Source organism: Amblyomma maculatum, chromosome 11 (assembly GCF_055883805.1).
Source record: "Amblyomma maculatum isolate TAMU_Amacu chromosome 11, ASM5588380v1, whole genome shotgun sequence".
Lineage (NCBI taxonomy): Eukaryota > Metazoa > Arthropoda > Arachnida > Ixodida > Ixodidae > Amblyomma > Amblyomma maculatum.
Window position 1 is genome coordinate 27,744,440 of NC_139354.1, and position 16,678 is coordinate 27,761,117.

General features: G+C 45.6%; 1 protein-coding gene across 2 annotated transcripts in view; it reads left to right on the forward strand.

Annotated features, from left to right (window-relative positions):
• Positions 1-16,678, forward strand: part of mv (lysosomal-trafficking regulator mauve) — a 110,832-nt gene that overhangs the window by 19,211 nt on the left and 74,943 nt on the right. For both annotated transcript variants that reach the window (XM_084583257.1, XM_084583258.1), the window contains 7 exons: positions 182-342; positions 2,221-2,305; positions 3,312-3,421; positions 4,607-4,735; positions 5,496-5,658; positions 9,055-9,326; positions 12,588-12,777. In XM_084583257.1, the coding sequence (XP_084439383.1) occupies positions 182-342; positions 2,221-2,305; positions 3,312-3,421; positions 4,607-4,735; positions 5,496-5,658; positions 9,055-9,326; positions 12,588-12,777 (1,110 nt within the window). The remainder of the gene's footprint in view (positions 1-181; positions 343-2,220; positions 2,306-3,311; positions 3,422-4,606; positions 4,736-5,495; positions 5,659-9,054; positions 9,327-12,587; positions 12,778-16,678) is intronic.

Genomic DNA, 16,678 nt, shown 5'->3' on the forward strand with positions numbered 1-16,678 from the left:
GTGTCATTTTTACTTCCTGTCCTTTTCTTGTGCGCTGTTGTGCAAGCGCTTCCCAAATACACAACAGCATAGGCTATAGGCTACAGCCTATGCTACGGGCTATGTGACAGGCCACAGCCTGCTGCCATGGCGGGCTGTAGCCTGTTACCATAGTTGCAAATTTACTGTTGTGTGTGTGCAGGAGATGTGTCGGTGGTGTGCTACGAGGAGGTCTGCTCCCTGGTGCTGGACCTGGTGTGCCGGCTGTGCCCAAACCGCACCGACGTGGCGCTGCATGCCATCCAGAGGCTCACTACACTTTGCTCCCAGCACCCACTCCTGCTCACCCTCTTTGTGAAGCAGGTACTATGTGTTAGGTTGTGAAGCACTTTTCATAAATGCGGCTAATTTTCTTCCTTACCGCCACCACCTTATATCTTGCTTGCCTGCACATTTGAGATCTTTTTTTTTTTTCCAGTTCTAGCTGTTCTTCTTTCTTGTCTTTTATTTCTATCTGCCATTCATCTTCAGACACGCTTTCGGGATAAACCATTCATCTGGTACATAGCCAGCATTGCATTATCTTGCCTTTTTTGTGTTTGTCTTTTGCACGCTGCAAGTTTAGGCGGACAATAAATTCATTATTTCCAAATGTTTAAAGGGACACTAAAAAGAAAAATGAAGTGGGCTTGCATCGAAAGAATGCCAGTTCCTGATTACAAAAAAGCCACTCTTACTTATAACAGAGCTGTTATAAGGTAGTAAAAAGGAAGAACAGGAATACAGATATCGCCGCCACAGCCGAAACGGTCAAGGCTCGCAACTAAAATCATGCGACGCGCAAGGGATCCCGGAGGTTGACAAATGCGAATTACGTTGACTGTTCGAATGTGGTAGTCGGTTTTGTCTCGAATATGATAACATGCTTTTATTACACGTAAACGACGGCGAAAAGACGAAAAGACAACGTGAATGTTGCAAGTCAAATATAAAAATCTACTCATTTCGTCCGCTTGTCGGTAGATGCCGCTTGCCTCTCAGCTAACACAGCGCTACAGGCGTCCACTTAAGTTTTGTTTATGATCCGGCTCAGGCACTTCGTGCGTGCTTGGATAGTTGGGTTTGGGCCTGCGGCGCCTGAAATACGAGCTCAGAGCAGCAGATGGGCCTACCCTAAGTGCGTATCAAATGAAGGTCGTGACTCGGCACGCACTTGTGAAGTATTCTCCGCTCCCTGCGAGCCAGCAATCACGGAGTCTCCTCTTGCGCCGTAGTGTGCATCATCTTACCCTACTACGTAGTAGGAGAAAGCAGTTTGAATTCGACCAGCGGGAACAAAAAAAAACTCAACTTCTTATCACAATATTTCAGCAATAATTAGATTTTTTGCTGCCATATATGTGGCGACAGTGTCACCAAAAGCCGTTTTTTAGATTTTGATAGCATATTTGGGTGTCTTTAGTGTCCCTTTAAGTGGGTCACATAGTTTGATCAGTGAATGTGTGGAGCAAATTGTTTAGCGAATGTTATTCGAAAACTTTGAACTTCCAAATATTCACATTCCTCTAGTATTGTTTGTTGATTAGACTGCTGAGATACTGTGCTACCTTTCAATCGAAGTTTGAAGGGGTTTGCAGTGGAGAATTTAGGGCCATCTGAAGTTATGGGAAAAAAAAAGAAACTGTGCTGTGATTGACTTAGTGCCCACCGGTGCTGACATTGCTTGCATATATTATGTTGAGCCATACACCCTGTGCTTTTCAACGCCTCTTTTCCTGGCGTACGTAACACTTTATTTGGGACTACAGTGAATACATTCTATAACCGATGCCTTTATCTTCTACTGCAATTTTCTCAGCCAACTCACCGAATTCACCCCTTTGTCTTTTTTTGTGCTTCGTCCAACATCAGGGCAGTTCATTAACATCTTCTTTTTCTTAGCACCAACTCTTGTGTTCATTATCCCGCAGGAAATGCACTGATCACTGACATTGCAACCCGTCTTCATCTTTTTGCAATGATTCTGCTAAAAAAACCCGTCTTCATCTTTTTTGCAATGATTCTGCTAAAAAAAGGAAAAATTTGAAGATGAAGCTGCTGACAATGGGGGAGTGGCTGTTGTTTCACACATCCTGTTTTAGCAGTCGGGTTCATTTAGCGCTTTATTCGAAGTACACTTCACCAACAGGGGAAGCAGTACGGAGCTGGTCTTTACACATTCGTTACTTGTGTCACATGCAGGGTGCTGTGGGAAAGCTGTGCCATGGCCTTGGCTGCCTCCTCCACCTGCCTGACCAGCCTGATCTCATTGAGCACCACACCCTGGGTACACTTTCTTTCACCAGGATTTTCATTTGTGATTAAAATAGCTAAGGGTAAAAAAAGGTTTAAGCAACCTTTGCTTTTCCTGATTGCTTTCGTAACTTTCACTTGTGACAAACTATGACCAGGGACAAGCAGATTTCAGCCATTTGAACTAGATAGCCATTGTATGAGGGACTGCAAAATGCTCGCATTTAGCTTATGTAAGCACGCATTATTTGTAATCTCTCTAAAGGTAATGCCTAAATTGTAGGCACCTTGAAGGGTACCTGTAGCTATGCAGCATGTTATGGTCTGACTACTGTGGTAACCGGGCTCGTTGTAATGGCAGTTTTTTTGTTTGAGTTGAAGCAGATTACTGGCCTTGCGCTTTGTTTCTCAGCTCTTGCTTGCCATCTCAGATATATAGTTTTCTATTAGGTGCATAATGTACTGCTTGTGCTTGGTCTGAAATAAAGCATGCATGCCTTCTTTGGCTTTAACTGTTCTCATTTGTGTTTTTGACTGCGTATGCTGCAAAACTCCAATTGGTTGCGTTAATATGAATTTTGAGTTTAAGCCCGCCCATTTACTTCCAGCTTATAGTGGCACGTAGCAACAGCTCTGCACTTTTGTTATATGTCCAGCCTTCTTTTGGCAGGCTTCTTTATTCCTAAATCTTAGCCATGTATGCACAGTTTCTATACATACATACAAACTACAAACTTATATCTACTTCCTCGTAGCATATGCAGGAATTTCCTCCCTTGTGTTCAGTTTTGTAACGCTTTGTCTCAAACTGCATCTATAATCATCTGTGTCTTCTCATTTCTGGTGCATTTTTATACCGCAAAAAGTTGTTCATTCGATACTGGAAATGCCAGCTGAAATGTAGGACGCAGGCATTCCTCTCATCGCATGTTCCAAAATGTGTGGTCGGCCAGTTGTGCTTTGCCAAGCCATTACAGCTATAGTTGTGACACCTTGTGCTAAATCAAATAAGCTAAGCTTATGATTATCATCCGGTTCAGAGCTCCAGGAGAGCCTGGTGTCGCTGCTGGTACTTTTCTGTCGGCGAAGCCTCAGCTCACAGGACCTGGTGTCCTACATGGGTCTGCTGAAGGGAGCCCAGTCTGCCTTTGTGAGTAGAACATGATGAATATCTCTCGGGCTAACTGAATCAGATTGGTGTCGGTTATTGAATGTGGAAAAGAATTAAAACTTATAAATGTAAAGATTAGAGCATTAGGGTTGTGTTTGCCGAGTTTGTCTTGCTGGTAACGAGGTGACATATATTGAGGGGTCTCACAAAGCTTATTGTCTAAAAGGAAAACTAGAAAATTCTGATGTAATCTTTTTGCCTAATACTTCAAATTATTCAACATTGTTAATTTTGTTTTAGGAAGGGTAAACTAGACTTTGTACATTTATTAAAGGCACACCAAATGGCTTATCCCTGTATTCTCATTAGATTTTTTTAATTTTAGGTTCAGAATTTAGGTCCTGCTCTATGCATGCATATTCCAGTTTCAGTCTAGTTATTGGAGAAAAACAAAGTACTAGGTAAAATGTTATAGGAGGGGCAGTTCTAAATTTAAATTTCTCACAGGCAGTACAATTTCGCAAAATGCAGTATAACTTTTATATTTTTTATTAGCAGTAAGTATAATTGTACACATGATCAAGGGACAGTGAACATAATTTATGTGTGTGCTAGATTCCTGGCAATTTCATTTCAGGTTTTTGGAAGATACACACTTTTGCTAACACTGAGAAGCATGACCCATTGGTTATATAATTTGAGGACATTGTACATAGCTGTTTCGAGGTCTTTTTATTTATTTCTATTTTTAACTTCTCTGAACAGCAGAATTATCTGCGTAAACAAAAATTGCTGCAGTTACATCCTGCAGGCCATTTCACACTGTTCATCAAACTGATGGAATTGAATGGCACACTAAAGGAAGATTCAAATATGTGGATGGTATTCGTGTTATTATCTCTAAACATTAGGTAATCAATAGGTAAAAGCCACGCAGAAATAAAATATGAATAAAAATAATGAAAATAAAAGGAAAAAATGAAAACAAATAAAAAGAAAAAACATGCTTTTTGCCTTGCTGCACCTAGCAGTCTTAAGTGCCCCTAGAATTTTTTGCATGGGAAAAACAGTGAGGAGTTATAATTATCGCAATGATTACAATGTGTTGATGGTTGATGCTCGAAGGATTGCAGAAGTGCTCGTGAGGTGTGCACAGAAATTTGGGGATGAGCAAACATGCACAAGTACAGTTCTTTTACCATTGCACAATGTTTATCTTCCCAGGGTCCCATACTGCAGGGTCTCCTGGCCCTGGCCAACTGTGGAGACCGTGGACCCCAGTGCTGGCTCCAGTTCCCTCCGCTGGCAGCAGACGACGACGATGAAGTCTTGCTCCTGCCTTCTGCTCAGGAGGTACTCGGCTAATCAACTGTTCTCAGATTTGGCTTATCACATACAACTATGTGCGTGTCCCACAGTCATGCAAACTCGCCTGCTACTGGCACATGGCGATGCATGGCTTTAGCCTTTCTTTGCAAGGTGGCGCCTGCTACCACCACACTTCAAGGAGGGAGCCTCAGTTTATCCATTCACCTTTTGTAGAGCTGTAGGATAAGCGAAGCACATCATTGTTAGATTGTGCAAAGTTGCTTGGATTAATTTTTGCGGAGAAGTCTGTTGTGCTCTGTCGTGGTGGTCTGAGGCTGCCGTTGCCGTGTTTGGAAATGGCCCCTTGGTCACTGTTGGTTTGAGAACTGTGTTTCGAAACAGACAAAGTGCAGTGTATCATGCCTGTGTCATCTCTATGGGTTTATTTTCCAGGTAGCTGATCAAATCACGTGCACTCCCCAGAGGGCGCCGCAGTTTGTGAAAAGGGCAGGTTATTGCATGACCTGAACACGTAGCTTGAAATTGAAAGCTACTTGCACTGTAACCAGTATAGTAAACTTCCTGACCTCTGGATTTATGAAGGTAGACATTTGGGCCTTTTGGTGCATGGTACAAAGAAATGCGTAGTGCATCCAAGACAGGCAAAGACGGGACGCTCACCGAGGCCCCAGTAGAACCCTGAGATGTCTGGCAAACATTGTGCCATTCAGTAAGCTTGTCATGGTAATAGTATGCAATTGTCAGCCTTCTGTGGGCAATAATGTGACTAACCTTGGAATGGCAGGTACAGGAAGAAGGAGATGGCCACTTTGCCGAGCTCCCACATGGAGGAGCGTCGAACCAGGCTGTACTGGTGCTGCCTCTGGTGGACCACGGTGGCTGGTGTCCCCGCCGGGAAGGCTTCTCCCTCTCGTTTTGGCTTGCCCTGCGCTGGAGCTCTGTCCTGGGCGAGTATGCTGTCTGCTTTGCAGATGGCTTGAGGGACTTTTTCTCTGGTACAATGGGTGAGAAAAGCAGCCTTCTCCAATGGAGTCCTGGACTGAGGACTTCGCCCCGCAATTTCTTGCTGAGAAGTGAAGTTTCAATTATTTGCTCACACTGCCTCCGCTCACTCCACTCACTCACTCTCACTCACTCAGTTCACTCACTCACTCAGTTCACTCAACTCGCTTGTACTTTCTCAGTTCACTCAACTCACTCATACTTTCTCAGTTCACTCAGCTCACTCGTACTTACTCAGTTCACTCAACTCACTCGTACTTACACACTCTCAAACAATTCAAACATAGCATGCACTGGGGTGGATAGTAAGGCAGCTGAGTTTAGGGCATTTGAAGGGACAGTATGGCTTCAGCAGGTGCAGCAATGGTCGTCACTATGTGTGACAGTTTCTATGAAGTCCTGTCCACTAGCATCTTGGCCACTAGAAATTTCTTAAGTCATAATAAATATAGAGTAGAATCTTGGTGATGCGAATCTCACAGGGTTGAGAAAAAATTCATATCATCAAAACGAACAAAAATGAGTATGGGAAAGGCATTCACACAGATCTGTGTATGGCCAAAGAGATTTATTCATGGCTACATGGCTACAGCTCACCACCCACAGTGCGTACAGCATGGCTAGTGATCACACAGTCAATGATGCGCGGGAAGTTCTTAGTGCTCAAGGCTGCAGTCGCGATTTTCACGTTCGTATCTTTCGTAGTATCTTCCAAGAGGACAACACAGAGAGCAATGGAACGGAAAATGGTAGGTGTAATGTTGGGTCAGAGAAATAACTTGAGTTAGGGACATTCTAGTGGAAATCAAGAAGAAGAAATGTGCAGGGGCAGGGCATGTAGTGCATATAGTGCATAGAGAGGACAATCGATGGTCGCTTAAGGTAACAAATTGGATTTCAAGGGAAGGAGAGCGTAGCAGGGAGCGGCAGAAAACAGGTGGGCGGATGAGGTAAAGAAGTTTACAGAGGTCAAGTGTATGCAGCTAGCACAGGAACAGATTAATTGGAGGAATATGGGAGAGGCCTTTGCCCTGCAGTGGGCATATAGTTCGGCTGCTTGCTGATGATGATTATCAGTAGTGGTACAGGAGACTGTTTGAAAGGTCTGAAGTTCTGCACATTGTACACAAGTCATTTCGGTCAGGGAATTTTTTGAACTTGTCTCATCCCAAAGTTCGTATTAACTGGATTTGCATCACCGAGATTCCACTCTAGGGCAGTGCTAAGAATGGTGGACATTCTTATCCCAACGATTGCTTTGTTCACTTGCGACTATCTCCACTGCCAAGTTGTGTTTGAAGTCGCAGGTTTGTCCGTTACATTGTTTGAGCCCTCTCTCGACCTAATGGGTGAGGTTTGCTTCTTTGAGGTTTGCTTCAAAGAAGCACTAAGAACCACTCAAAAATTGCCTGCTATGTACTTTATTTCTGGTTAGAATTGTTTTTCCTCGCTTTCTCATAGAAGTCACTGCAGCTGTTGGAATTTTTTATTCACTTATTTATTTTGCACTGCGGCATCACTGATTTCACTGCATTGTCGCGAGACTTGCACATTCTATATATGGGCCTGGTGCCAGCACAAAAATAAACAACCCCGAAAGGTATGAGTGTGCTGTCATAGTTAATATGTTAATATGTTAATATAAGGTTAGTTGTTACAAATATGTGAATGTGCTCCGCCGGGGTGGCGCAGTGGTTAGGGAGGCTCGACTACTGTGCCCAAATGCAGGATCGAATCCCGTCCTCGGTGGCTGCTTTTCGGTAGGGGCGAAAAGCAAGGCACCCATGTGCTGTGCCATGTCAGTGCACGTTAAAGAACCCCAAGTGGTCAAAATTTCTGGAGCCCACCACTATGGTGTCTCTCATAGCCTGAGTCACTATGGGACGTTATTCCCCATAAACCAAACCAAACCAAATATGTGAATGCATTTAACACACCAGTCTGTTACACAGTGAACTTCTACATAACCTGTTCAATTGATTAGGCGATAGGTGTATTTTCTGTGCAGCATGTAAAGCTGCCCCTTGCAAGCAACCTATACTTCTCACTACTTGCCCTGCACTTGTCAGCAAATCATATGGCATGCGCATAGAGGGCCTCGTTCAATTTTCAGTTCAATGCACCGCAGCTCGTATTTCATGTGGGAACATGTCGCAAGCTGAGTATAGTAGATGTCATGTTGGTCTTGCGATGATGCTGTGGAATTAGGGGCATTGCAGCTTTATTAAACTACGAGAATTAGTGATGTTCGTTCAGTAATTGTAACGGAGCAAGCAAGTTGAAGGAGAAAGCTGAAACCGGAAGTGGCGGCAGTGGATCATTTTCCCACACTCTTTTGTGCTGACTCCGGAAGCACACCTTGCCCGTTGTCTGTCTCTTGTAGACATGGGTTTCGTCACCACCTGTGATGGCATAAAAAAAAACTACAGGCGTTCACTTAAGATTTCTTACGAGCAGAAATGCGAAAGCATTGCAAATTTCATGCCAAGTTCTATTGTGAGTTCGTTTCGTTGTTTATTACATTTCTTGCTGTTTCCATTGTTCAAGTCCACACGATGTCAAAATTGGGGGCCAAGGGACCAAATTTTGGGGGTGCTCCTCCCAAATTTGAAAGTCACCATTGAGTTAGCCATACTCAAATTAGTCTAGATACCAATTTTGGTCAAAATCGGACGAAGTCGAATTTCGGGTGTCCAGGGGTGCCACATTTATGGGGTGGCCCACCTAAATTAGCAAGTCACCGCTGAGTTAGCCATACTCAGTTGAAGTTAGAGATAAGTTTTGGTCCAATTCTGACGAGGCCAAAATTTGGGGGTGGCCCCTCCAAACTTGGAGGTCATCGTCGAGTTCTCCATACTCAACTTAGATTGGGTGCCAGATTTGGTCAGATTACCTGCTTATTTGTGCGGACATGCTCTGTCCGCATACTCTGGTGGTACCGCTTATGAGACAGCAAATGCTTTCACATTAATAGGGTGCATTTCAGTTTATGCTGAAAAGGTCCACACATGGTCTGCTCTAGATTCTAGTGAGGATGTTTAGTTTAGTTTAGCTTATGGGTATTTAACGTCCCAACGCTATGAGGGACTGCGTAGTGGAGGGCTCTGGAAATTTCGACCACCTGAGGTTCTTTAACATGCGCTGACATCACTTAGCTCACGGGCATCTTGCTTTTCGCCTTTATTGAAAAGTGGCCACTGCAGCTGGGATTTGATCCCGCATCTTTGGGCACAGTAGTCGAGCGCCCTAACCACTGTGCCACCGTGGCGGTGCCTAGTGAGGATGTGATGTGGTGACACAGGACATGTGATGAGTCTGATGTTTGCACGGGGGTTGCTCAGGTCATGAAGGGAGCTCCCGTCTCCACCTGGTCTCCCTTGGCTGTGGTCCATTCCTGTGCGAGCTCTGGGCGGAGGACGTGGAGAAGGGCACTGTGTCGCTTTGGCTGACACAGGGTGGTGCTGCTGGTGTGGCAGAGGGTGCCGCCTGCAACGCTGCTTCCCAGTGTAGCTTTGAGAGAGCATTGGCAGGTCATGGATGGCACCACCTGGCTCTGGCATACCACGAACATGTACCACGAGGTGGCGCTAGCGAGACAAGTTCATATGCTTCGGTGAGTTGGCAGAGAGAGTGAGTTTGTATCTGCTGAATGAAAGGCTTGAGGTTTGTGACCGTTCGGCCTGCTATTGAACTTAGGAAGAAAAGGGTGAGTCTAGGAAAGATGAAGCTGAAAACAGTGAATAAAAGGAGCTGTGTAGCAAACTTACAAAATATGAAAGGCTCTTTACTATGTTGGCTGACCAAGCTGCTCTTGACTAGATTGAGCACAGTGTCCTTTATTGCCGTTCTCAGATTATATGAATATGGCAAAAAGTAACCAGGGTTGTCCATAGGAACTGTTTTTGCTGTGCACATTGAGGAAGTGTACAGTAACATATTTTCAATTCATACCTTACTAACTCGCATTTCTGACCAGTTCGGTTTCAATGCACTTACTGGTATGTGTTTGGCTTCAAGTCTAAAACTTAGTTAGTATATTAGTTCTGCCACTAATGACTCCAAATGAATATCATAATAGTGTTCACTATAACAGCCGAACAAAAGAGTAGAACAAGCTTGAACTTATGAATAATTTTGTGCACACCTGTACAGGTAGCTTCAATATAAAAGGAATACAGTATTTGCACTTGGCCTATGGCTACCCTATAAATTTGAATGAAAAGCACGCTTTTTACAGCATGAATTCATTATTATAGGTAAACCTCGATATTACGAAGTCGGTAAAATCAGCACTTGAATTCGTTACATTCAAATTTCGTTATGTCGAAATTAGGCTCTTAACGTGCAAATAAAATTCTCAAATGGTAATGCTGGTGCGAATTTCACACACGGAAGAACTTTTATTTGTGGTTAAAGTAGTCCGTCACTTTCTTTTGATTCTCTTTGCATTCAACAACGCATTATCCATCATTCATAGGCCCACAACGACTGCATAGCCTCTTCCTCTCCTGTAGAGCCCGCGAAACACCTCAGTACATCAATCGCGTTGACTACTTCACGGGAGGTGGGGACGTCATCACACTCGTCCTGATTTTCCGTTTCGCCGTCACTCTCACCTTACAATTCCTGAACCACATCGTTCAAGATGGATTCTGTGGTCACCTCTTCTGTTGCGAAGACACAGAAATCACCAAGAACAAAATCGTAGATCTCGACGCCCTCCGGCACAGCACCACCGCTGCGAAGGTGTTCCCAAGACTCCTGAAGTGCCTGCGCTTCTGTTGTTTCAAGTGTGGACAAACCACCTTCAGGTCGAGCTGCTGTGGACAAATCTGCTCCAAGGCCTGCTTTTCGAAAACAGTTTTCTATGATTGTCTTCAGCGTTACTTTCCAAGATGTGGACAGCATCACGAGCGCTTGAAACAAATCAACTTTCATTGACCGTTCTAGCCGAATGTCGAGGAGCAGCTTGTCAATTAATCTTTGGCGATAGGCACATATCAAACTGTTAATTATGCCCTGATCGAGCGGCTGGACGAGGGATGTGCAGTTGGGTGGGATCAACTTCACTTCCACATGTGCAATCTCCAAGTCATCAACGTGATGCGCGGAGCAGTTGTCGAGGATGAGGCACACATGGCGTCCGAATTTTTTCATGTCCTCTTCAAGATCTTGCAGCCAACTGCGGAAAAAACTGCGGGTCATCCATGCCTTTTTGTTCGATGTATAGAAAATCTCGAGTTGCTGCGAATTCTTAAAGCAGTGTGGTTTTTTGCTGCGCCCGATCACAAGCGGCCAGTGCTTGTCACTTCCATCCATGTTGGTGCACATGAGGACTGTGATCCATAGCTTGCTATGCTTGCTGCCGTGGCAACGATCACCTTTCAAAGCCAGTGTGCGATTGGACAGCATCTGGTAGAACAATGCCGTCTCGCTGGCGTTATAGATGTCTGCCGGATCGTAGTGCTTGAGGATATCTGGCACTGCGTTCGTAATCCAGGCAGCCAATTCTGTTGCGTCAGCCGATGACGACTCACAACCCGGGCTTTTGCCAATGATCGAGTGTCGAGCCTTAAACCAATGCAGCCAGCCGCTGCAGGCCTGAAAGTCGTCGCGACCAAGCAGGCATGCGAAATCCTTTGCTTTTTGTTGTAGGACCGCGCCATTGATGGGAATATTTTGCGCCCGGGTTGACATGAACCACTTGAAAGCGGCTTTATCTACGTGTTCATAGGTCGCTGCTTTAAACCTTTTCCGCTGGCTGCTTGTCCCCTTTTTTAAAGAGTCGATGATGGATTTCTTGGAGCTCAAAATTGTATAGAGTGAACTTTGTGGTATCCCGAACTTTGCGGCGACATCTTTCTTCTTTTCGCCCTTCGCAACGACATCCAGTATGCTGGCCTTCACATCTAGAGAGAGCACTTTTCGTTTGTCACTCATGCTGCTGGAACAGAGCTGCCACACAAGCGTCACGGCTACGACGACGAGGGACAGATCACGCGACAGTGTGGCAACAAATAAATGCACACACGCTGCACGCCCACGTGCGCTGCGCAAAAAATAATCGTAAACTGGGTAGGGAGCCTGCATGCTGAGCCGCAGTACCTAAACTGAGCCAATTCTCGTCCCACTAAGGGAGTTTCTCAACACCGTGTTTGCGTCTCCCACGCACTGGTACATCAGATGGCGCAGCGTATGCCACGTCTTATCATCATCATCGTCACATTTTTAAGCGCGCTCAGCTCTGCTGCGCTGCGGCGCCAAGGTCGACCTATCTTGGCTGCGCTGCGCTTGTTTTGAGGCTGCGTGCGCTTTGATGGGCGCTGCTCTCAACCGCTCAGGTTCATGGTACACCTTTGTTCAGGCATTGAGCCTTCAACTAAATTTTGTTACATTGAAAGTTCGGCAAAATTTACTTTGTTATAGGGGGGCTGAAAATACATTGTGTTCTATGTGCCCGAAGTTACAGAAACTGAACTACTTCGTTACATCGGGGATTTCGTTAAATTGAAATTTGTTGCATCGAAGTTGTACTGTAACCTTTTCCCTGGCTTTGTGGCATTGCTATGGGCTTCATTGTGTCTACAGGTTTTAGTAGCTATGGAATTTACTTTCATGTGGAGGCTGACTTTTTCCTTCCACATTGGAGTCTCTTTTACCAGCACTTCTGCTTGGTCTTGTGTACTATTGGTTTGGATTTAGTCTTCTTATCCATATCTGTGCAACAATAGTTCATGGCCGGCTGACTCAGATATTGCTTTTGGCTAATATGACAGCTTTGCACTTGTCCTTTTTCACAGCAATTTTTATGTGTTTCAATTTCAACTTGAAATGACCGCCACTGCATTGTGTGTAAGAAATGCATCCTCTGCAGGTGACGGTAACGGTTGACGGCCGCCACAGTCGTTCGTGGCATTTGCCCCTGGAAGGACAGGGCAGAGACAGCTGCTCACACCAGCCGGGGCCGATGCTGCTAATTGGTCAGGGCACCGACACCACCACCTCAATCGCTGTAGTCAACGGCGGCATCTCCTGGAATCTGGGAAACCTGCTCCTGTTCCGAGGTGTGTGTTTGCGTGTGCACTTACATTGTGGTATGCCGCTTCCATTATCTAAATCATGTCGATCACCCCACCGGGGTGTTGCAGTGGTTAGAGTGTGCTCGACTACTGTTCCCAAAGATGCGGGATCGAATCCCAGCCACAGCTGCTTTTTGATGGATGCAAAAAGCTAGGCGCCCGTGTGCTGTGCGATGTCAGTGCACGCCAAAGAGTTCCAGGTGATCAAAATTTCTGAAGCCCTTCACTAAGGCGTCTCTCGTAGCCTGAGTTGCTTTGGGACGTTAAATCCCATAAACCATAATTTCAGTATCCTTGCTACAACATGGACTGCAAGTGAGGAAGTAGGCTTGACGATGGCTTGAAAAGCTCTACCAACACTGCAAATTTATTCATGGTCATTTACAAATAAATCAAAAAAGCAAGAATGCAGAATAATTAGGAGCATGGAAATCAGAAATGAATTTTGCCCAAAAAAAAGGTGCAGAAACCTTAATGCAGGGCCATCTTGCACCAATGCAGAAACATGTCTCAAAGCGCAGAGAAAGGTAATATATTTTGGTACTTCACAAGTCTTGTGTCTTTTCCGGTCGGTAATCAGTTCTGGCTAATGCCCATAATCTTCTGCGGAGGAAAATTTTAAATTCCACAAACTGAAAATAAAAATTGATCGAAGTATTTCTTGGGAGGCATAAAAAGGTGGTTCAGAGAATACATTTGAAAATATAGAGAATAACGTGACGTCATTGCGGTTTGATTCTATTGGCAATGTGACAGCAATGCTGAAGTCTGGTTTGAAGCATCTCTCAGAACACAATCTGAGTGTTATGCGGCAACAAACGAGCACGGTGAGTCAATTCCAGCGTATGTGTATACTTGCATAAACTTGAGAGGGTGGAGTGGGCCGGCACTTCAGTGTGCAATGTGAAGAGGCTCCTGTGGCTTCTGCAGTTGTGTTCATTTCGGGTCTGAAGACGTGTCTACATCATATCCATCGCTCGCTCCAGTTGAACAAATTTACGTACAGCCAACGACCGATTTTTCGGACCCTCTATGGAACGCAAAAATGTCCGAAAATTCAGGCAGTCCGAAAAAACGAATGCATGAAAAAGACGTACCATTTTACGAATATTTCTGGGATCAAAACAGTCAAGGACTAGGTATTAGACTTCCAAAACACCAAAGCATGAAAAAGAGCCGTTCAAAAACTCCATGTAGCCGACAGCCTGTTTATCATGCATGTGTTGTCACGGCAGCCGGTGTTATTGCTGCACTGTCTTAAAGAACTTGTCGATCCTTTTTTGGACGGCGTTCCGCTTGCATGCGATCATATTCGCCTCGATCTGAGCAAGTCATGACAGCGCTGTACACCGATGAAAGCGTGAGCAATGCTCGCATCAACTTGGCGCTCGTAGGCTTCGCACACGTTGGCTCCTCATTCTCAACATTGGAGTCTTCCGAATCCTCCACAACCTGACGGACTAATTCTTCATCGGTCAGTTCTGCACAGAAGTCGAGCTCGTCAGCATTGACGAACTGTTCAAAAGTTATTTCCGTCAGTATGGAAATCCCAGCAGAGCAGAGGTCGTTGATCGCGTTATCCATGGGCGAGCACATGTCAATCACGTTGTCACGTTCAGGCAAGTCTGCTGCCTCTGTGGTGAGTGCGAAGCCCGCATGGTGAAAGCAGTTGCGAATCGTGTCTTCGTTCACTGTCTTATAAAATAAGCCAGTTTCGTCGCAGTTGAAAACATTGTCAGCAGAGAACTGCTGCAACAAAGACTGCAGTTTTCCGTTGTGGTACTGCTCAATAACTGCATTGTCGACGGCGCCGCTCTCACCGCTTACTTTCTTGAACTTGAGGTCATTCCGATGTTTAAAGTTTCTCAGCCACCCATCACTAAACTTAAAATCGTCAATGCCCATTTGAAGCGCGAGAGTTTCCGCTTTTTTTTTCAAGACTCCGTTCGAGGCTGGCAACTGCTTTGCAGTCATTGAATTAAGCCACACGATGAGGGCTTCCTCAAGCTCTGGGTGAAAACTTTGGCTTGCATTCTTTTTTTTTGCATCAGATGGTTTTTCGGCCGCTTCCTGGATCTTGCCCTTGCTCTTGAGAAAATTCGAGACTGTTTGCTTTGAAATGCCAACTGCCCACGTCATTCTGCGTCAGTCTGCGATCGGCCACTCATTGCTTGTTTAATAATGGCGGCTTTCTTCATCGTTAACCGACAGTACTGTTTTCCCCACTTCGATGCCATCGACGAGGACGGAGTGGGGGCCATCGCAGGCAAGCAAAATCTTGTTGCGAAGTGTCGAAGCACCTAGGCCTAGCGTCGCAGAGCACACTTGACACAATACGTAGCACATAGCAAAACCATGCACCAGCGTAGCGAAAAACGCCATGTGGTCTGCGATGAGTCTGCGCAATGAGAAGGCGGAACGGTCGCGGCGTCGACGGCGCTTCCGGAAACTCTGAAAGAGGCGCTGGTAAACATAGCCAGCATAGCCAGACCAAATCGGTGTGTGACAGCTAGGTACGGCGAGTTGTTCAAAGCTGTGACATGGTACGTAGACTGGGAGATAGCCAAAATGGCGGCTTTGTATGACACAGTTGCGGTTGCAGACCTTCCGTTGCATCAAAAAGTCAGAAAAATTGGATGGCGGGGGGTTCGAGCGTCCAAAATTTCAGATGCCCTTATACATTGATTCTACGGGGCTCATGGCGGTGCCGCGAAGATGTCCGGAATATCGGGCATGTCCGAAAATTCAGTCGACTGTATTGTGCTGTGCACGAATAGGTAAGCTTTCTGTCCTAGGATGTGTAAAGTGCGTGTGAAGTGTTGATGTGTTTTTGTCAATCTGTGCTACGAGGCATTCATAGTAGCGAAGGACTGCTGGCCAAAGGCGGCGATCGAGTTATAGTGAACGTTAGTGATCCCCAGCTGGACATGGCCAATCTGTGACAATGTTGGTTTATTGCCTTTGTTGCAGTAACCCTAATTTTTGTAGCGAGAGCTACATTAGCCGCAGTCTCACCATTTCGCCGTGCCTGTTCATGCCTCTCTGAAGAGCAAAGAGAAAGTAGTAGTAGTGGTGGTGGTGGTGGTGGTGGTGGTGGTGGTGGTGGTGGTGGTGGTGGTGGTGGTGGTGGTGGTGGCGGCGGTTGGTGGTGGTTGGTGGTGGTTGGTGGTGGTGGTGGTGATTGTGCTGGTGGTGATTGTGCTGGTGGTGGTGGTGGTGGTGGTGGTAGTGATGGTAGTAGTAGTATTAGTAAAGAAGTAAGGTAGCAGTAGTAGTAGTCGTCATTGGAGGGGGTCGCTGGCAGCTGACATGGCCAAGCACTAACTGGACGTAAGGCTTCCTCACATTGCGTTTGGCAGGAGCTGCCAACATCACAATCAGCCTGCCAAAACCTTTGCATTCACGTTATCCCTAAGCCACGCAGGCACGCTCATATGGCTCGGTTAAAGCGAGGCTTTATTTATTGGCTGATAGCTTACGCATTGCGAAGGTGGGAGTGAAAACAGAGAAAGAGGTGCCGTAGTGAAGGGCTTCGGACCACCTTGCGATAGAGGCTTTCGCCTCATCGCGCTGTAGTGGTCAAAAGTGGCCCCCATGGCATAAATAAAGCTGAAACCATAGAGTAAACTACTATGTTGCAAAAGCCATGTCTTTACTTTCAAGCTGAACCTAAGCATAGCCATGCAGATAGCTCTTGCGTAACTCCAGGTTTAGCCACAAGCTGAATTTGTTTCTTGGATTTGAAAAGAATGAGTGAACTCTATGAGATTGCAGCAGGTCTTCCAGAAACATACGACGTTATGCCGGCTGCCGCAATACTTAGTTGCCAGACCTGCCACCCGCTAAATCTGATAGTGAACGATAGAGAATGCAGCCTATGATTGGC